This window comes from Aplidium turbinatum, chromosome 4, assembly GCF_918807975.1.
Source record: "Aplidium turbinatum chromosome 4, kaAplTurb1.1, whole genome shotgun sequence".
NCBI classification, from domain to species: Eukaryota; Metazoa; Chordata; class Ascidiacea; order Aplousobranchia; family Polyclinidae; genus Aplidium; species Aplidium turbinatum.
Window position 1 is genome coordinate 9,338,339 of NC_137475.1, and position 22,265 is coordinate 9,360,603.

General features: G+C 35.0%; 1 protein-coding gene across 6 annotated transcripts; it reads right to left on the reverse strand.

Annotated features, from left to right (window-relative positions):
* Positions 1 to 1,423: 1,423 nt before the first annotated feature.
* On the reverse strand, positions 1,424 to 18,256 carry LOC145769405 (uncharacterized). Of its 6 annotated transcripts, none has more exons than XM_082581037.1 (11): positions 18,195 to 18,256; positions 16,646 to 16,684; positions 16,068 to 16,118; positions 8,882 to 8,932; positions 7,953 to 8,072; positions 7,319 to 7,357; positions 6,751 to 6,801; positions 4,934 to 4,981; positions 3,463 to 3,525; positions 2,048 to 2,192; positions 1,424 to 1,786 (listed from the first exon to the last, which is right to left on the reverse strand). In XM_082581037.1, the coding sequence occupies exons 1-10, from the start codon at positions 18,208 to 18,210 to the stop codon at positions 2,083 to 2,085; spliced, it is 588 nt and encodes a 195-aa protein (XP_082437163.1). In that variant the 5' UTR covers positions 18,211 to 18,256; the 3' UTR covers positions 1,424 to 1,786; positions 2,048 to 2,082. The 6 variants fall into 6 exon arrangements, with proteins under 6 accessions (XP_082437163.1, XP_082437162.1, XP_082437164.1 ...); XM_082581036.1 differs by having other exon boundaries at positions 16,637 to 16,684; positions 18,195 to 18,255; XM_082581038.1 differs by lacking the exon at positions 3,463 to 3,525 and having other exon boundaries at positions 16,637 to 16,684; positions 18,195 to 18,255.
* Positions 18,257 to 22,265: the final 4,009 nt, after the last annotated feature.

Here is a 22,265-nt window from a genome sequence, read left to right on the forward strand (position 1 = left end):
GTGATTGTATATTCAGAACAAACTTTAACATCATGACAACGTCAGCATGGGTAAATGTTATCACAATGGCATCGATCTCGATTTTCGATTATGCAACCCAGACAACATATCTACATTTCGCAATGTGTTTCAATGTCGCCTGCTTTGCTTTGTCTTTATTTTGATCAATAAATAAGTGAAGCAACGTATGTCATTTTTTTGATTAAAACTGATTTGATGCATTCAAATCAAATTCAAGTGCATTTGCCAAAAGTTGCCACTTTCCACTTACCAAATCTGGTTATGCCCAACGTAACGATTTAGGGTTTTGTACGTTCTTTTATTTTGACCTTTAAAATTGCTGTCAAGTTAATTGGTTCTCTTCTCATAACGATTCATGCCCTTCGTTCGTATGAGACAGATTCTTCATATTTCGAAACAAGTAATTTATGACAATGAACTCGGCTGCGTCGGCTGCATAGCCGAGTGGTGAGGACCCTGGAACGGCAATCGAAAGGGTGCCGGTTCGACACCGCTCAAGAGCATGCGGCTGTGTCTGTGGCAGGACACTAAAAGGCATGCCTGAAGGTGGACATGAAGATTGGCTTCCTTGCCTTCCCGTTCACTTAATCTAAATCTTCAACCACTGGGTGTACGCCTGGATACGACAAAAAACAATGAACAATCAAGACTTGCAATAGCAGACCTGCTGCTTTTCCGATGTCGAGATAAATGAAATAAAGAACTTCGATTTGAACGTGTCACGCTGCCTTTACGAGACACGTTATGGCGTGCTTCTTGGTGGTATGTCTCCTGTTACCGGAAACGGCAATGACAATAATGAAAGTCTGACTTATTTTGTTTACGTAGCTCAGGGGCGTAGCCCATTATTTAATAAATTACTACTGCATGTGTGTTTTTTTTTTTAACCGATCAAATGCTGTAAATTGTTGTTTTCAGCATCCAATTTATGTGGGATTTTTTTCTGAGATTAAACTTTTATGCAGCATTTGATTCTTGTTTGTCAATTTTTGTATTGGTCGTGAATTTTAGTGAATTTGATTTCAGTCCTCTAGTCCTAGTTTGTACGCAGGAGAGTAGTCAAGAGCAATTAGGCTACCTCCCCCTCCAAAATATTTTGTGTATGCAATCAAACCAGACTTGTAAGCTATTAAAAAGCCGAAAAAGCTTGTTAAAATAATATTTATATCTTTGATCATATTTATGCGGTATTTAGCCATGTAGCCTAACATTTGCTGTTAACAGTTGTCAGAGGCAGTGATATGCAATTTGGTTGTTTTATTATAAAACAATATAAAATTTATAACGTTTTGCTTTCCGGCACCGTTAGTCTACTGTCATGTCGAATATTTGTTTCTACGTTTGGCGTATACCTCAGATCTAATATAAACATTAGATAAATACAATTGTATTTTGTGCAAAAAGTATTTATTGACAAGCTAAAGCCTCCCATTGAATCAACCATATCCATATAAATCATAAATTAAACCATCTCAAGAATTACCGTATGTAAAAACAATCAAGGACATTAGGCTACTACGTTTATAAGAAATCAAACAAATGTTAATGTCCGTTAATAATGCAAGTATATTCGGTTCCTACTATTCGGGCACATAGAATGAAATCGAACTACGAAGCAAAATAAAATTCCCATCTTTGGTCTGTTTCAGACAAACTGCGTCTTGTTTTTGCGATCTTGTTGTCATGAGAGCTTCGAAATCATCAATCGAATCCGTTTTGTTCCATGTAACCATGCCAATTGATGAGAATAACTTTGGATCATGAACTACGAAATAACAAAGTGGTTACTTTTAAGTATGTTGAAAGAGAATTATTCAGTTTTTAATGTGTTTTGCACCGATTACGTGTCAAAGTATTAGACCTATCATGGACCTATTCATTATACTCAACTGCATTTGATGTTCAAGCAGACCAATTACATCTCCAATAGCAGTATCTCTTTACCAACGTTTCATATCTATTGGATTTTTATTAACGTAAATATCTTGAAAAATGCACAATTTGGAAAAATGTTTATCAAACTTACTATGAAGCTCTCGTTCTTGAAAACAGCTCACTATATCACCAGGTGCAGCGTTTTTTCTCTTTGAATTCAACAAGGAATTTACGTGCTCCTGCGCTATCAACACTGTAGACAGTTTTGGTGGTTTCCTTCTCAAAGTAGACTTTTCCTGGTCGCAACATAGCCGATATTGTGAATCATATCATGATTGTTAATGGTTGTAATGTATAATTGTTAGCTGCTAATTGTTAAGAAAGTTTTTAAAATCGCTTTTTTGGATTGGGAATCAATGGAATTTGAATTTAAATATTCTCTATACGGGTCTGAAATATGAGATATTATGACTGGCATCAAAATATGAAAGTAATTTGTATATTTCATTCGCTTAATTTCCACTGTCCTTTTTGAAGCACTACATTTTTTACACCATTGTTTTAATACAATGGTAGATGACTTTTATCTTCCTCATTCACTCTTTTTAATAAAGCAACTGCAACTCTCTGTTTAGTCAAAGTGACAAATAAAAGCAAAACTGTTAGATCAGGGGTCACCAACTGGCGGCCCGCGGAAGGTAGCAGCGTACAAATATAACCAAAAATACTTTTCTTGAGGAGTTAAATAGCATGAAGGCAAAAAATACTTTCCAGGAAGCATATTTTCGCTTTGTATACGATTCCACCGACCGACCAATCAGATTGTAGTTCTAGGTGGGGGTCGCTTAAAGTTATTCCAATGCAATGTCCAGCCACACTGTGAGCATAGGGTTGCTTATTTTAAGTTTGTAAATGTCATGTAAACACTAGTGTGCGTTTCATCGTTATTGTGTTTCACGAGCACTGTTCCCTTTATGCAAGTGTTTGTTGGCAAAATAGGTCTGTGTGCCAACTTAATTTATAATAAATTGGCAAAGTATTATACTGTATATAAATTTAACCCTATTTCCTATGACTTTTTTTGGCCAGTTGACCTGTGGACGGGGGTCGGTTCGACACTGCAACTTTGAGCTCGTGTAACTCAAAAACTACGCAAGATAGATCAATCAAATTTTCACATGATGCAAATAATTTATCTGACAACACAGCATCGAAAATGTCTTTATTGCCTTATGATACATTCTAAGACAAATATTAACAACATGTAACGCTGGATACGAAATGCGTTTTTTTCTGGCATAAGAGCCAATTTTATTACCTAAAATTTTATTAGTGCGGCCCGCCACAGCTCTTCTTAGTGCTAAAGTTGCCCGCATGCAAAAAGGTTGGTGATCCCTGTGTTAGATCATCGACGAAGTGGTAGCCTACTTTTTGAAAACGATGCGTAGGCTAGATGTCTTAATTAATTCATTGTGAACTATTTTATTCACCACTTTTGTTGATAACAATAAACTCGAGCATTGAATAGTAAAAATCACTAAATAAGAAATATTAAATAGTTCTCACCTTTCTCAAACCCTTTATGCTCTCTTTGTTCTACCACTAATTTTATAGTTGACGAAGACGCACCTACAACAAACTAAATTGTTTTTGTTTAAATCACATTTCACAGTTTTGTGTCTTGGACATTTTCATTATACAATTTTGGTTAAGAGGTGATTTTTCTGAACCATAGACAAATAAGACTTAACGACCACACGGCATTTAATATAATATAATGACATGAAAATAAACTAAAAATTACAAACGTTTTCGGCCATACTCATGTTAGCCCTTTAAACAACTGACTGATGCTCTATATCAGCGGTTCTCAACCGGTGGGCCATGGCTCACTAGTGGGCCATGGAAAGATTTTGAGGTGGGCCACAGACCTATTTAAAATTTTGCCAGTGTTGGTGAAAAATTTAGTTTCATTTGTGTTACTATAGTTAATTTTACACTTGTGTGTTTTGTTTAGTTGTTTTGATTGTAGCAACAATGAAGAGTGCTGCTGCAATTTGCTGCAGAATTTCTATTCTAATTATTGAAATAATAATTTTGGTGGCGTGGTGTAATCAATGCCGTCTGTTGATATACGAACGTTGATTTTAAGCAACTATAACAGTGTGGTTCTTATAGGGAGCCACTTGGCTCCGTAAAGAGAAATTTTTAACTTAAAGAGAGGAATAATCGTGTTGAAAGGAATTGAGAAGAAATGTAAATCAAATGTAAATTTAACTAAATAATCTATTGAAATGGTTCATTTATTTATGACTGAGCACATAGCCTAGTTTTAGATCAACGTCGAGTTTTTACAACACTTTATGATGCAGGCTAATAGACCACTTTGTGATTAAAATCAAGTCATAGCCAAACTGAAAGCGGTAACCTACCGAAATTTGTCGAGATCTGTTTTTAGTATTTTTTGTGAATTATTGTAGGGAGAAATTGACAATAGTTGTGTCTTTCCAAGAAGGAAAACGTCATTAATGTTGAGAACCACTGTAACTACAAGTTAGTCAATAACGTTCAGGAGCACGCATCTCATTGATGCACAGTATAATCTGTTTTGGAACATTTTCTGCTGTTCTTTTGTTTTTAAATCTATTTTGCAGTTTTTTCTTGCATAAACAATTAATGAGCCATAAGAATTTTTGTGCAACGAAAATGGGCCACGAAAGAAAAAAGGTTGAGAACCACTACTCTATATAAATTGAAATTACAAAACGGATCCACATACACAAAATTCGAAAAAAAAGGAACGCACAAGAACAAACGGCAAAGCAGAGGAGAGGCAAAATCGCATCACGCTTAATCGCGCAAAGAAAAAACACGCATCAATGACGCATTTTCGTTAGTTTACTTCAGTTTGTTTGCTATAGAGTTTTTCTGGATTGCAAACCCAAAATTTTTCTCGTGTGAGTTTAATAAAATGTTGTGTAATTTTAAAAAATATTAGAAATTTTGTAGACTAGACAGGAAATTAGCTATAGGCTACCTGTCTTACGCGACGTCGGTTTGCCGTCTTCAGATTCACGTTTTTCAGCTGAAAACATAAAATATTTTCAATAAGGACATTTTTTGTTGCTTCTTATTTTTTCGACACCTAATGACAATACGATATCACTATGTTGTTAACTTGTGGATTTTATTCGTGTACAAGTTCAATTTTAAATTGAAGATTAAGCTCATAATTTGTCGATAATCTTTAATAGGCCTACTAGGCTTGCAAGTTTACGGAAACTACAAATAGCAAAATTAATGCGTAATTTGTAATTTGCATTTGCGATCTCCTTGTCATAAAAGCCTCGAAATCATCAATCGAATCCAGTTTGTTCCATTTAACCTCACCAATTGATAAGAATAACTTTGGATCATGAACTACCAAAATAATAACAAAAGGTTTACTGAATACTCAAAAGTTTGGGTGTTCATCAGGAAAATTACCGTTTCTAGCACTAGTTGTAACGTTCATCTGATGAAAGTAAAAGTAACAATAAACAGGTTAATTTATTGCTTCACTGACGTTTCGCGTAACATGACAATGCGCATCCCCAGAGCGAATAAGATACAAAATAAAATTTATAAAGTTATACACTGCAGTGCGATTGAAGGTAAGAAATAATATAAAACACACAAAATTTTAAAGATTGGCCAATAACGTGTGAGCGGTTACGTTCCACGTTAAATTATGTAAAAAGTCTTTACGTAATTTGCTGCAGTGTATTACTTTGTAAATTTTATTTTGTATGTTATTCGCTCTGAGGATGCGCATTGTCATGGTGCGCGAAACGTCAGTGAAGCAATAAACCGACCTGTTTATTGTTACTTTCACTTTCATCTGATGAACGTTGCAACTAGTGGTAGAAAGTGTTCACTTTTAAGTATGTTCAAAGTAGGCCTATGTTGGAAAAATTTTATTTAGTTTTTATTGTGTTATTCAACGATTTCGCGTCAAAGTATTAGATTAGACCTAACATGGACCTACTCATTATACTCAACTGCATTTGATCTTCAAGCAGACTAACTACATCTCCAATAGCAGTGTCTATTTACCAAATTTCAATGTAGATTGGATCTTTATTAACGCAAATGTCTTAAAAAATGCACAATCCAGAATATAGTTTACGAAATTTACTATGAACATTTTGTTTTTAAAAATGGCTCGTTACATCCAAACAAAAATCAATGACCATTTATCCATCAGCACGTATACAGTCGCTTTTTTCTTTGACTTCATGAAGGACTTTACGTGCTTCTGCGCTATCAACACTGTAAACACTAAACAGTTTTGGTGAATTGGTTCTCTAAGTAGATTTTTCCTGGTCGCAACGTAGTCGACATTGTCATTCATATCATGATTGTTAATGGTTGTATAATTGTTAGCTGCTAATTGTTAACAGTTTTTAAAATCGCTTATTTTGGCTTGAGAATCAATGGAATTTGAAACGTTATGACTAACATCGAAACATGAAAGTTATTTATATATTTCATTCGCTTAAATTCCACTGTCCTTTTTAAAGCACTACATTTTTTTCACCATTGTTTTAATACAATGGTAGATAACTTTTATCATCCTCATTTATTCTTTTTTAATAGAGCAACTGTAACTCTCTGTTTAGTCAAAGTGACAAATAAAAGCAAAACTGTTAGATCATCGACAAAGTGGTAGCCTACTGTTTGAAAGCGATGCGTAGGCTAGATGTCATAATTAATTCATTGTGAACTATTTTATTCACCAATTTTGTTGATAACAATAAACTCGAGCATTGAATAGTAAAAATCACTAAATAAGAAATACTAAATTGTTCTCACCTTTATGCTCTTTCTGTTTTACCACTGATTGTTTAGTTGACGAAGACGCACCTACAACAAGCCAGATTATTTTTAAAATTACATTTCACAGTTATTTGTTACGGACATTTTCATTATACAATTTTGGTAAAGAAGTGATTTTTTTAACCATAGACAATTAAGACCTAACGACCACACGGCATTTAACATAATTTATAATATAAAATTAACTAAAAATTACAAACGTTCTCGGCCATACTCATGTTAGCCCTTTTCAAGTAATCAACTTGATGATGCTCTACATAAATTGAAATTACAAAACTGATCAACATACACAAAAATTAAGAAAAAAACACATAAGAATGAAACAGCAATAAGGCAGAGAAGAGGCAAAATCACATGACGCTTAATTGCCCGAAGATAAAATCACACATCAATGACGCATTTTGCGTTAGTTTACTTCATATAGCGTTTTGCTGGATTGCAAACTCAAAAGTTTTCTCGTGTGAGTTTAATAAAATGTTGTGTAATTCCAAATAATAGTATAAATTTTGTACACTAGTCATGAAATTAGCTATAACTGTCTTACTTGACGTTGATTTATTGTCTTCAAATTCACATTTTTTAGCTGAAAAAACAAAATATTTTCAATAATTTTTGTTACGGTATTTCTTATTTTTTCGACACTTAATTACAATGCGATATCACTAGGTTGCTTAATCGTGGATTTTGGTCGTGTACAAGTTCCATTTTAAGTTGAAGATTGACCTCAAAATTTGACGATAATCTAGGCTTGCAAGTTTACAGAAACTACAAATAGTAAAATTAACGCGTAATTTGCAATTTGCATTTGCAACTCCTTGTCATAAGAGCTTCGTAAATCATCAATCGAATCCATTTTGCTCCATTTAACCTCGCCAATTGATAAGAATAACTTTGGATCACGAACTACCAAATAATAACAAAGTGTTTACTTTTAAGTATGTTCAAAATATGTTGAAAGAGAATTATTCAGTTTTTAATGTGTTTTGCACCGATTACGTGTCAAAGTATTAGACCTATCATAAACCTATTCATTATACTCAACTGCATTTGATCTTCAAGCAGACCAACTACATCTCCAATAGCAGTATCTCTTTACCAAATTTCAATATAGATTGGATCTTTATAAACAAAATTGCCTTAAAAAATGCACAATTCTGAAAATAGTCTATGAAACTTACTATGAACATTTTGTTTTTGAAAATGGCTCTTTACATCCAAGCAAAAATCAATGATCATCGATCCATCACCACGTAAACAGTCGCTTTTTTCTTTGACTTCGTCAAGGATTTTGCGTATTCCTGCGCTATCAACACTGTAAACAGTTTTGTTGGATTGGTTCTCTACGTAGACTTTTCCTCCTCGCAACATAGTCGACATTGCGAATCATATCATGATTGTTAATGGTTGTACAATCGTTAACTGCTAATTGTTAAGAAAGTTTTTAAAATCGCTGATTTTGGCTTGAAAATCAATGGAATTTGAATTTAAATATTCTTTACGTGTCTGAAACATATAACACTATGACTGGCATTAATATATAAAAGTAATTTATATATTTCATTCGCTTAACTTCCACTGTCCTTGTTGAAGCACTATATATTTTACACCATTGTTTTAATACAATTGTAGATAATTTTTACCATCCCATTTATGCCATGCTAGACAGGTAGTCAATACCTGGTTTAGCCCCCTGAAAAAGTCAGTCGTGTCTGATTGACGAAACGTCGGAATGAAAGCAGATTGTCACTGTGTACATCTTGTGATAGTTTAGCTTAATTTGCACCAGTAGAACATCTCATATTATTTAATTTAATGCCTGGTGAACAGCCTCATTCAATTTTCAGTTTTATCATCCTCATTCCTCCTTTTTTTTAATAGAGCAACTGCAAGTCTGCAACTCTCTGTTTAGTAAAAGTAGGCCTAACCAATAAAAGCAAAACTGTTAGGTCATCGACGAAGTGGTAGCCTATTTTTGAAAACAATGAGTAGGCTAGATGTCATAATTAATTCATTGTGAACTATTTTATTCACCACTTTTGGTGATAACAATAAACTTGGGCATTGAATAGTAAAAATCACTAAATAAGAAATACTAAATTGTTCTCACCTTTATGCTCTTTCTGTTTTACCACTGATTGTTTAGTTGACGAAGACGCACCTACAACAAGCCAGATATTTTTTTAAATCACCTTTCACAGTTATTTGTCTTGGACATTTTTGTTATACAATTTTGGTAAAGAGGTGATTTTTCTGAACCATGAACAAATAATAAGGCCTAACGACCACACGGCATTTAACATAATTTATAATATAAAATAAACTAAAAATTATCATCGTTTTCGGCCATAATCATGTTAGTCCTTTTCAAGTAACCAACCGACTGATGCTTTACATAAATTGAAATTGCAAAACTGATCAACATACGCAAAAATTGAAAAAAACTGAGTATAATGAATAGGTCCATGATAGGTCTAATACTTCGACACGTAATCGGTGAATAACACAATAAAAACTAAATAATTCTTTTCCAACATACTTTGAACATACTTAAAAGTAAACACTTTCTAACACTAGTTGCAACGTTCATCTGATGAAAGTGAAAATAAAAATAACAATAAACAAATTTTGATTACGCTTCAAGACAACTTTCCACTTTCCCTTTACTACGCTGAAGAGATCGGAAGATCGAAACACTGGCCTTTGTCCGTAGTTACTTTTCATAATGTCTTTTTAGACATTCTTTTTGGGTCAATAATGTCTTTTTATACATTACTTTTAAAGAAATAAAAAAGAGTCAAAAGACATGTAAATTTCACTCTGTGTGGAGCTACATGTACTTGAGAGGTTAACTGTTATTTTTTTATTCACTTAACAATAAACAGGTTGGTTTATTGCTTCACTGACGTTTCGCGCACCATGACAATGCGCATCCTCAGAGCGAATAACATACAAAATAAAATTTACAAAGTTATGCACTGCAGTGCGATTGAAGGTAAGAAAAAATATAAAACACACAATATTTTAAAGATTGGCCAATAACGTGTGAGCGGTTACGTTCCACGTTAAATTATGTAAAAAGTCTTTACATAACTTTCTGCAGTGTATTACTTTGTAAATTTTATTATGAATATTATTCGCTCTGAAGATGCGCATTGTCATGGTGCGCGAAACGTCAGTGAAGCAATAAACAAACCTGTTTACTTTCATCACGGAAATGTAGTTTATTTTTACTTTCATCAGATGAACGTTGCAACCAGTGCTACAAACTGTTTACTTTTAGGAATATTCAAAGTATGTTGAAAAAGAATTATTCAGTTTTTATTGTGTAATTCACCGATTACGTGTCGAAGTGTTAGACCTAACTTGACCTATTCATTATACTCAACTGCATTTGATCTTCAAGCAGACCAACTACATCTCCAATAGCAGTATCTCTTTACCAAATTTCAATATAGATTGGATCTTTATTAACGCAAATATCTTAAAAAATGCACAATTCTGAATATAGTTTACGAAATTTACTATGAACATTTTGTTTTTAAAAATGGCTCGTTACATCGAAACAAAAATCAATGACCATTTATCCATCAGCACGTATACAGTCGCTTTTTTCTTTGACTTCATGAAGGACTTTACGTGCTCTTGCGCTATCAACACTGTAAACAGTTTTGGTGAATTGGTTGTCTAAGTAGATTTTTCCTGGTCGCAACATAGTCGATATTGTGCCTCATATCATGATTGTTAATTGTTGTATAATTGTTAGCTGCTACCCGGGCTGCTACTTGTTAAGAAAGTTTTTAAAATCGCTTTCTTTGGCTTGAGAATCAATGGAATTTGACTTTAAATATTCTTTACGTGTCTGAAACATGAGACATCATGACAGGCATCAAAATATGAAAGTTATTTACATATTTCATTCGCTTAATTTCCACTGTCCTTGTTGAAGCACTACATTTTTACACCATTATTTTAATACAATTGTAGATAATTTTTTCATCCTTATTCATTCTTTTTATTAGAGCAACTGATGCAACTCTCTGTTTAGTCAAAGTTACAAATAAAAGCTAAACTGTTAGATCATGGACGATGTGGTAGCCTACTTTTTGAAAGCGATGCGTAGGCTGGATGTCATAATTAATTCATTGTGAACTATTTTATTCACCACTTTTGATGATAACTAGGGCCCGCAAAAGTCAATAAAGTCAAAAATTTTTAAGGACCTTTTCTGTCCACGAATCAAAGAATAAAGTTGGTTTCAGAACTTAGGGGGGTGTTTCTAAGAAGTTTATAGGTCAAAATAAAGTCAAAATTGACAATAAAGTCAAAATTTTCAATAAAGTCAAAATTTGTCAAATTATGGCTTTTCACAAAGTTTTTGTGTTTCTTGAGAGTAATTTTTGTCAAAATCCTAGTAGAAGCATTGTAAATCATGAACTGCGACACAATTAAACCATATTGACCCATAAAAGCAGGAAATATGTCATAATGCCCACTTTGATCAGCAGTAACTTTTATCAAATTTTATCGCAAATTGTCCAGTATTTATTCATTGTTACCGTACGTATTTAAATAATTCTATAAAAGACTTCTCTTCACAAACGTGGTCTTTTCGAAGATCAACAGTTTGGATTTTAAGAATAGCTTACTGACATTTCTGTAATACAAAAATGCCTAAGAAAGCTAAATCATCTTCAGCAAAAGTTAGACACATTTGTCGAGATTTTCCTGATGAATTTAATGTAACTCCGGGGGTGATTTAAGGTGCAATTTTTGCGAGTTTATAGTCAAGTGCGATAAAAACTATTTTGTAGAAAGCCACAGGTTAAGTCAGAGGTCACCAAACTACGGCCTGCGGGCCGGAACCGGCCCGCCACGTGCTGCGGAAATAACAGCTGCACTACAACTGTTAAGGAAAAAAGTTAACAAACTTTTTTTAAAGGACTAACGTTGCTGTTGAGTTCCACGCAACCTGCTAATGATTTTTCCATATTGTTTCTTCTTATGACATCACAAACGTTGTTGTTCAAAACACCAATGTTTCATCAGTGCGATATCTCTGTTTAGGTAAATCATACCATACCAGTCAGACTAGACATCATAAGCAGAAGGATTTGGACAGTACCAGATCTAAATAATTAACTTTTAGGTTGTTGTCACAATCAATGTGCAAGGCCTCGCGTCGGGCTGCTTTGCGTCTTGACAGGATGTGTTGTTTTGGTTGTAGAATTCTGGTGCGATGTGTTATTATCGGTTATGACCTGAAGTAACCTCTGATTACGAAATCTGTATTATGTAAAACGTGTTTTCTGGAATCATTTTCCCTACGTGACTTTCTAGAGACTTCTGTTGTTTACATTTAAATGCTGCTTGATAGAACAATGGTTCTTTATGATGTAACCTTGCGTAACCTTCTCGAGGTTACTGGACTGAACAACCAACTATAAATAGTGGTGTAGTTTGTGTAATTTTATTATTATGATTATTATTGTGTTGGTTATGAGAGTTGTGCTATGAGTTGTGGATTGGTAGTTGATGCAGAAATTAGAGTTGTTTGAGAAGCCGTTCGTTAAAGTTCTTCAAGAAGTCAGAGTATCATTTTGCTAGTAGAATTATTCGACATTTAATTGACTGTTTTTCGGTTATAACCCATTAAACTACGTCATTGAATCTTTCCAAGTCTTTTTCCTGGTAAGAGATAGAAAGAAATCGTGACATTCTGGGGGCTCGTCCGGGAATACCGAAAAACCGAAGAATACCGAAAGATTTATTGAAAGAATAATAAATTAACAACAAGCTGTCAAAATGGCGGATGCCGTCAAACATGAGATGATTGAAGACTTACGGAGCATGGCTGAACGAATGGGGCTGAGTGACAATGAAAAGTCTCAGTTTGTGATGGAAGAGTATCACAAGATAATGGCCCAAAAAGCTCAGCGAGAAGCTGACGAAAGAGAAGATAGAAGAGCTGCTCGTGAAATAAGGAAAGCAGAACTTGAAGCTGAGGAAAAGCGAGCACAACTTGAAGCTGAAGCAGAGGAGAAGCGGGCGCAGCGCGAAGCAGAGGAGAAGCGGGCGCAGCGCGAAGCTGAAGAAAAACAAGCACAACGAGAAGCTGAAGAAAAACGTGCTCAATGGCAGTACGAAGCAGAAGCTGAAGAAAGAAGAGCGCAGCGCGAAGCAGAAGCTGAAGAAAGAAGAGCGCAATATGAATTGGAAAAGTTAAAACTTGAATTAGAAAGACAAAAGCTGGACATTGGTGAGCGATCTAATTCTACTATTGATAGTGCTCGAGATGTTATTGTGGCGCAAGTTAGACGTCCAGATTTGCCATCATTTGTTGAAGAAAAAGATGAGTTGGATAGTTATTTGTTAAGATTTGAAAGATATGCTACAATAGCCAAATTGGAGAAGTCGACGTGGGCTACCCAGCTAAGCATGTTATTATCGGGACAAGCTCTTGATGTATATTCAAGACTTTCGCAAGAAGAAGCCATGAACTACGACAGATTGAAGTTAGCTCTGTTAAAGCGATACAATTTTACCGAGCATGGATACCGTCAAAGATTCCGTGAGGCAAAGCCTGAACGACACGAAAGTCCAGGTCAATTTATTGAACGTTTGAGAAACCTTTTGTTAAAATGGTTTGAACTTTCGGGGGCCGAACAATCATTGGACGGATTGGCAAACCTTATAGTTAAGGAACAATTCACAGATTCATGTTCAAAAGATCTGTCTGTTTATTTAATGGAGAGAAGTCCAAAGACTCTAGAAGACATAGCCAGTGTGGCGGAACAGTATTTAGTTGCTCATGATGAGAAGTTGTCGACTGAAGAAACGCTGTCATGCGATAATGACGAGGAGCAAACAAATAATTCTAAAGGAGGTGCTGTTCCAAGAGAAGTACGTTGTTTTAATTGTAATGGCTTAGGTCATAAGTCTGTTAACTGCCGGAAGAAGACTAACAGAAATCATCAGGAATCGAGGAAGTGGTGCAATCGTTGCAATAGGCAAGGACACGAAGCGAAGGAATGCAAGGACAAGTCGTTTTTCCTTTCCAATCAGTCTGGAAAGAACGAGAAAAACACAGAGGACGTTTATCGATGCGGTTGTGCGTTAATGATTCCTGAACCCAAGCTTGACGAGGAGAAACCGGATGAAGATGTTTGCGAAAAAATAATACCTGAAGATTACCTGCCAGTAGTGGATGGAAAAGTTGGAAACAAAAAGGTAAAAGTTTTACGTGATTCTGGTTCTACGGGTATAATAGTGAGGAGAGATTTGGTTAAAGACAGTCAATTAACGGGAAAAACTGGAATTGTGATGTCGATAAATAACACTTCAATCCAAGGACCGTTAGCGAAGATATATATCGAAACTCCGTATTGTAGTGGGACTGTGAAAGCGTTATGTTTACAAAACTCTTTAGTTGATCTTATAATCGGAAATGTTATTGAGAGAGATTCTGAAGTTACTTGTTATTCTTGTGGCAAGAATGGTCACTTTGCTCGAGATTGTTCTGCAGATAATCAGCAACGATCTCACGATGACGGATACTACGAGCGCGATGAACCGAGGAGAAGAGGCAGGCGACGACCATTTGGAGTTTGCTATAGATGCGGTAGACGCGGACACTTCGCCAGGGAGTGCGTTGCTGACGGCGGACATTCGGAAAACAGACGTTGCCGTGACAACCACTGCTACCGATGTGGGGAAATTGGACACATAGCCAGGAGCCTGCCAGGAGGACACGCCAGGAGGACACATAGCCAGGAATTGAACACTCGGCAATGATGGGGCGATTTCCTGGTCAGAGGCACCGGGGACGTCCACGTTTGGAAATCTTCAAAAATCTTTCAACATAGACAAACCAAAATTTTGAAAACCTAATTAGAAGTATGGACAATCGATCGTTGTGGAGACTCACGGTAGCCGACGCCTTACTCAGGCATGGCCGATGATGATGATGAGCCAGGAGCTGCCCTTTTGATGAAAAGGCTTGCTACAACTGTCATAAAGAAGGTCATCTCGCCAAGGACTGTCCGGAGAGGAGGTGTTTCCGATGTAGGAAAATGGGTCATCTTGCTCGCCGATGCACTGAAGACATTGAGGACGATGAAAACTTTCGCAGAAAACGTGACTATTGTTTTGAGAAAGCTATCGTTGGTAGATCATGCAACGATGGACTTATGAGTAATTAATTGTTTTGTAATATGTTTTGTATTGATTGTGTTGTTATACTGTTTGTAACAATATTCTAAGGGGGGGCGTATGTCACAATCAATGTGCAAGGCCTCGCGTCGGGCTGCTTTGCGTCTTGACAGGATGTGTTGTTTTGGTTGTAGAATTCTGGTGCGATGTGTTATTATCGGTTATGACCTGAAGTAACCTCTGATTACGAAATCTGTATTATGTAAAACGTGTTTTCTGGAATCATTTTCCCTACGTGACTTTCTAGAGACTTCTGTTGTTTACATTTAAATGCTGCTTGATAGAACAATGGTTCTTTATGATGTAACCTTGCGTAACCTTCTCGAGGTTACTGGACTGAACAACCAACTATAAATAGTGGTGTAGTTTGTGTAATTTTATTATTATGATTATTATTGTGTTGGTTATGAGAGTTGTGCTATGAGTTGTGGATTGGTAGTTGATGCAGAAATTAGAGTTATTTGAGAAGCCGTTCGTTAAAGTTCTTCAAGAAGTCAGAGTATCATTTCGCTAGTAGAATTATTCGACATTTAATTGACTGTTTTTCGGTTATAACCCATTAAACTACGTCATTGAATCTTTCCAAGTCTTTTTCCTGGTAAGAGATAGAAAGAAATCGTGACAGTTGTGTTGTATACTTTACTCTGACTTCCACCGCTGACTTTGTTATTTATTGTGCTCAATTCAAGTCAATGGGGATTCTAAATATTGTATATCTTTTCGCAATTTGCATCCGGCCCGCAGCTGTAAATCTCGCAGCAATACGGCCCTCAGAAAAAATGTTTGGTGACCCCTGGGTTAAGGAAACGCCATCAAGCTGGATTGCAGCGACAAGCATCGCAATCAAAGCAAACTTTTATTGAACAAGCCCCTTTACGCTTTTATTGAACACGTTTGGGTCTGAAATCGACAAAATATTATGTTTGGGCAACTGGTATCAATTCAAAGAAGAACTGCGGCCTCTACAAACAAGCAATTTCGTTAGGTCAAAATAAAGTCAAAATTAAAATGGCCCTAGTGATAATAATAAACTTGGGCATTGAATAGTAAAAATCACTAAATAAGAAATACTAAATAGTTCTCACCTTTATACTCTTTCTGTTTTACCACCAATTGTTTAGTTGACGAAGACGCACCTACAACAAGCCAGACAATTTTTTTAAATCACCTTTCACAGTTATTTGTCTTGGACACTTTTGTTATACAATTTTGGTAAAGAGATGATTTTTCTGAATCATACACAAATAAGACGTAACGACCACACGGCATTTAACATAATGTAATAACATGAAAATAAACTAAAAATTACAAACGTTCTCGGCCATACTCATGTTAGGCCTTTTCAAGTAAACGCTAATGTTCTACATAAATTGAAATTACAAAACTGATCTACATACACAAAATTCGACAAAAAAAAACGCATAAAAATAAAAGGCAAGGCAGAGGAGAGGCAAAATCACGTGACGCTTAATTGAGCAAAGGAACAAACGCACATCAATGACACATTTTCGTTAGTTTACTTCAGAGTGTTTGCTATAGAGTTTTTCTGGATTGCAAACCCAAAAGTTTTCTCGTCTGAGTTTAATAAAATGTTGTGTAATTTTAAAAAAATTAGAAATTTTGTACACAAGTCAGGAAATTAGCTATAGGCTACCTGTCTTACTTGACGTCGGTTTGTCGTCTTCACATTCACGTTTTTTAGCTGAAAACATAAAATATTTTCAATAAGGACATTTCTTGTTGCTTCTTATTTTTTCGACACCTAATTACAATACGATATCACTATGTGTTACAGCGTTAGGATTGAAAATGATTCGCTACGGTATCAGTTTCTTCAATCTCTAACTTAGTTAGCATACAGCCAAACGGTCACAAAACCAGCCGCATGCCAACAAATGCCGGCGACAAATTAAATTAATTAATATTTAGTATTTGAAAAAAATGTTCATAAAAGACTTGCAATATTTAACTTCAATTGTTAAAAAGGGCGCACATTTAAACTTTGCCATGGGCGCCATTTTGCATAGGTACGCCACTGTTTGCAATCTAAAGAAGAGAGAGGCGATATGACGTACTGTCTACAAATGCTTGCTACTTTAGCCAAGGATTATTTGGGACAAAATAATCAAACTGTCATACACTGTTCTCATCCATCCAGATTAATTGTAGAATCTGTTGTTCGAAATATAGAAATGATTGCAGGATCGTGAATTAGCAGTGGTTCTTAAACTGTTTGGGCTGCGGCCACTTGTCGTCACTTGTAAAACTTTGTGCCCTCTTTTCTCGGTTATAAATCAAAATCATACTTCATAAATTTTGGATTTTAAAACAAACAGAGTTTATTTTCTATTTTCCACCATACGTAAATCAAAAAATTAAGTACATCACAATCTACTTTCCTCGCCTTAGGCCTAACGAGAAGGATATAGCTGCTTTTTTAAAACCAGAAGTTTAATTGGTGGCTTAGTTGAAAACAATATACATCGCATGTCAGGTTTACAGTTAAGTTTGTTCCGAAGCTGTTTGTGTCGTTCCACTTGCAAGTGCAGAAAAGAGCCACTTTTCCACATAGTAACTTCGCAATGTTACTGAACAAGACTCAATACAAACCGTAAGAAAGCGCTTGGTGCTGAAGGAAAACTACATCACATCACCAGTCAATAATCGTAACACAAGATAAGGTTTTACCAACGTTTCGGTTCAGGACTTGTACAATACTGTAGAATACTAGTGCAACAGCTTACTACCTTTGCACCCCCTCCCTTGAAAAATCTTTACGCCACCCAAGGAGAGCACGCCTCCCAATTTAAGAATCACTGCACTAAAAAGTTCTTGGGATTCGAATACGATGGCATTCAGTTTTGAAATTCCAACTTTTATCAAATATTTCAATAAAAAAGCCTTTTCCTCTTGTAATAAAACGAATAATTGAAGCTACTTAGCCTGCATCATACAAAAACCACCACAGTCCCAAAATGTATCTCTGCAAGTGATCTAATAAAAAGCCTAATAAAAGTGATTGAGACACCTATGATTGGTTGCGTTTAAATAGGATTTACGCAAATCATGTTAAAATGCAAAAACATTTTTAATTTTGACTTTTAAGTATCCATTACATAATTGTACTTTGACACCAAGTAAGATAAGTAAGAAGTTGTTTGGTATGCTGTCACAACGTTTTGTTACTTAATTATACAACTTGAAAAACTTACACTTCCCATTTCCCATCGTTTTCTTGCTTTAAAACAAAATGTCAATTATTTACAAAAAATTCTGCAAGACAGAAATGTTTACACCATTAAATAAATCTTTTGAAAAATAACTGTAATAAAGTTATGATTTTATTTATTGTCGCTCTATGACTGCTAAGGTCTTTTATCGACAAGGCTCATTTAAAATTTTGTAACAGATTTAGAATGTCATCGTATCATTACCCAATTTATCCTCACTGCGTTATGCAAGAAAATACGAAATCGGCAAAGTTTTCGGTAGGCTATGGCTTGACCTAGAATCAATCTCAGATCTACCAGGACTAGTACCAATGGTGACAACCACTCGGCCACTGAGCTGGTTGAATTTTTTGAATAGGTATGTCAATAAATTTTAGCTCAGTTTACAAGCCTTAATACGATGGTTTTAATAAAGATTTAATTTTAATAGAAAACGTTTCTTGATTTTCATGATCAAAACAATTATTTTTCTCTAGTTTATTTATGTTTAACTTTTCTTTTCTAGCTGATACGTGGTAAACTTGTATAGAGTTTACCGATCAGGTGGTGAACCTTTTCCACACTACCCTGTATTATTTGAGAATACTCGAAACAAAAACAATAATACTTTCAATTTGCAAAAGCGTGTAGATCGATTCATTTAAAATCACCACCAGTGGCAAGTTAAAATTAAAAAAATCAATTGAAGCCCTGCACGTTAGGCGTCATAATTTCTCGTTCCAACGTTCTCGTTCTCATGCAACATAACAACCAGTTGTTCTGACACTTAAAATTACAGTTATTACTAAATGTAATTAATTACACGTTTCAATGACTGAAACTGAATATTTCACTATTTATGTTCATTAGTGACTTTTTCAGTTTAATTTGATCAAAAACAAGTAAAATTGCATTCGATAAAAGTTAAGTTGTAATCAGGGGGCGATACTAATTAGGGGCGTAATCAGGGGGCGATACTAATTAGGGGCGTAATCAGGGAGCAATAATAATTAGGGGCGTAATCAGGGGCAATACTTTTTCTACTTTCTTGCTAATAGCATTTCAACTCTAAATTTGCTACGATTACCAAAGGAAAATAAACGAAACATGATTTGGCTTATGATAAACATGGAAGTTTTGGTTACAAGAAAAAAGATACACAACGCATGACAATAAAGCGGCATTGCAATACGAATTCAAAGGCGATTTTACTGAAAAATAATTTCTCAAGTACAGTTTAGCATAAGATTAATTTTTTGCATAAACTTTACATGTTTTTTTTCTCAAAAGTTTGCAATACAATTGGTGAAATTCACAAAATTGCAAGTACACTCACAATATTGCATTGATAGTTTAGAAAAACTATTAGATATTAAAAATTGAAATACGTTTCTTGTTTTAAGTGCAATATTGCTAGTTTTAGCAGTTGCAATGTCAATGAAATTAACTTGCATTTACTGAGGTTCTTGTGCTAATATGTCACCTCGACTTTTTAAAGGAAATGTTTTAATTAGCCTAAACTCTGTGCTTTGCAGTGCCAAAACATGCAAATTTATTCTGAGAAGCTTGAAATATTCCAATTTTTTTATTAGGCCTATTCGCGATTTAAAAGTAGTTAATACTAAAATAAAATCACCGATTTTTGATGTAATCTACCATAGAATTGCATTTTCATATTTATGCACAGAAAACTTAAGATTGATTTTTGCCTAACCAGGTAACTCTGCTTTTTTATACCTTGACTTGTTCTTCACAATCTCAAATGACTTGGGAGTTTTTTTCAACAATATACAAAGTCTTGTTTCGTAGCAACGATGTTTGGATCATTGATGAAGGCTGTGTTAATTCAGCATGTAATCAAATAGCTTTGTATAAAGCTTTGTACTCTTTGGGTTTTAATAATTGTTTTATTTCAATAACCATGACGGTGCTGGTTTTTTTGTTGTGTTGTGAGATAACAAAACTATGGAATTTCCCAAAAGCATTTATTTACAAGGACAACAAACAAACAAATCCACGCGAAGAAATAATTTTCTTTTCATTCAATTTAAACCCGTTTATCGTGGCCATTTTGTGAGTTAAATGATGAAAATAAAAGACTGTTCTAATACATTCAGTGGCACATAGTGATCGGATTAATTTAAAGACAACGAAAAACTTCTACAATCAAAAACTTTACTGCCAAGCGGGGAAACCTACTTGGGTCAAAAGCCTCTACAAATATGCAAAACAGCCAGGAATAACCTACCAAGGCTTTGTAAGTCCGAAGATGAAGATTTGAAACCAACCAACCAATTCCGTAAAAGACGTAGTTTTACTACAACATAACAAGATGTCACGAAATCGGGTTAATATTATTCAGACAAATGACAAAACCGAATATAAACTATAATCATGAGGGTGAAACAGGTGAGGGTGAAACAGGCTGTACTGCAGAGATGTTAGAAAGCTGTAACTGTATTTGATGTAAAGCTACAACTAAATAGCCAAACGAATGCCTTCGACCATATGCGAGCGTTTTTGTACTAAGAACGAGTTAAAGGGAGGATCGATTTCTTTTTACCATAAACCGATTCCGTGTCAACTCGGGGTAGTAAGGCAAGTGGTTAGAAAGCTCTTAACACTAGACTGCCCAATGAAGTCAAAATGACTTCTCGGGGTGTTTGAGTTGCGCACATCTCACCAGTTTGCTTCAAGGGCTTACCCTCACATGGCTAGCTTCTCGAAAAACTCTATATCTTCCCAAAACTTGTTATTTCAGGCACATAGTGTTTTTTTATGCATGTTAACTTTGGTGTAATTTCTCTTGTTACTCCATCAATTATATTGACGTGTTGCCTAATGTCTTTCGTATGTTACCTCGCTATGCTAGTCTCTGCACTATTCAAATTGAACAAAATATCTTGACCTTTGATACAGTAAATCTCTTTACAATTTTTGTATAAGCTGTAATTTTTGATCAGGCTTTAAAGGTTACTTTGATAATAGTGATCCAATCTACTTGAATTAGCTCTGCTTACAGTAGCATTGCGCTAGGCATTGAGCAGTGAGCACTCGTTTGTGGTATTAATACCATTTATCGTAACATAATTTTTTATGTAGATGTTAATCTTCAAAACATTGTCACATAAATGCTTTCTGCAATTCCGACGCTTTTGTCCAATTGTCGTATTTCAATTCTGCTATGCGCAGTTTATTCGTTGACAGTTTTCGGCAGCAGTATTATTTGTCATTTGGGTTATTGTGATTACTACTTGTATTGTTTCGTTTTGTTTTACTTCATGCATGTTTGGTAGTGCGTACATTAACATGGACCTATTGGTCTGATGCAAATAAATAATAAAGTATATGACCATTTGAACAACATTCTGCTATTGTCATATGTACCAAAACGAAACAAGCATGTCTTCATAATGTCTTTTTCGCATACTCTTCTGTTTCAGTAACTGACTTTCACAACAAACCTTCAGTTACGATGGATAATAACAAGAATAAAGGCGGAGTTGACACTCTTCATGAAAACTGTGAGAAATCTAATAGTTTTAGAAAAACAAACCGTTGACCAATGGTTATCAATTACAATTTGATAAATGTTTCCAGAAACGATGCATTTATCATAATGAGAAACAATCGAAAAAGTAACAAAAAAAAACAAATTCTCTCTAAAAACTTACCTTTTCGCTTGCTCAACCATATGCCAACAAAAGGAAATTGGCAGAAGAAACTAAAGTAGGCTACTTGCCGAAAAGATGGGGTTCATCGATGCTGCTACTTCAAACAATTTGAATCGCACAATTCAAGGTATCAATCGAGAAGATACCAAATAAGTTATATAGAAAGCATGCTTGGTCTCCATGTATCACTTGCAGCCGACGGGTTTGTTCAAGACACATAAATTTCGAAAGAACCAATATTTTATTTAATTGCTGCGTTGTTTCTTGTAGTTCTACATGAATATGCGTGTTTGGCTTTGTTTGTGCTTTGTCTGAGAGCTATTAAGTTAAAACTAAGCTCTGAGTGGGAAGGAAACCTCAGGATAGTAACTTATGATTGCAAGGTCTTATTAAATATTTG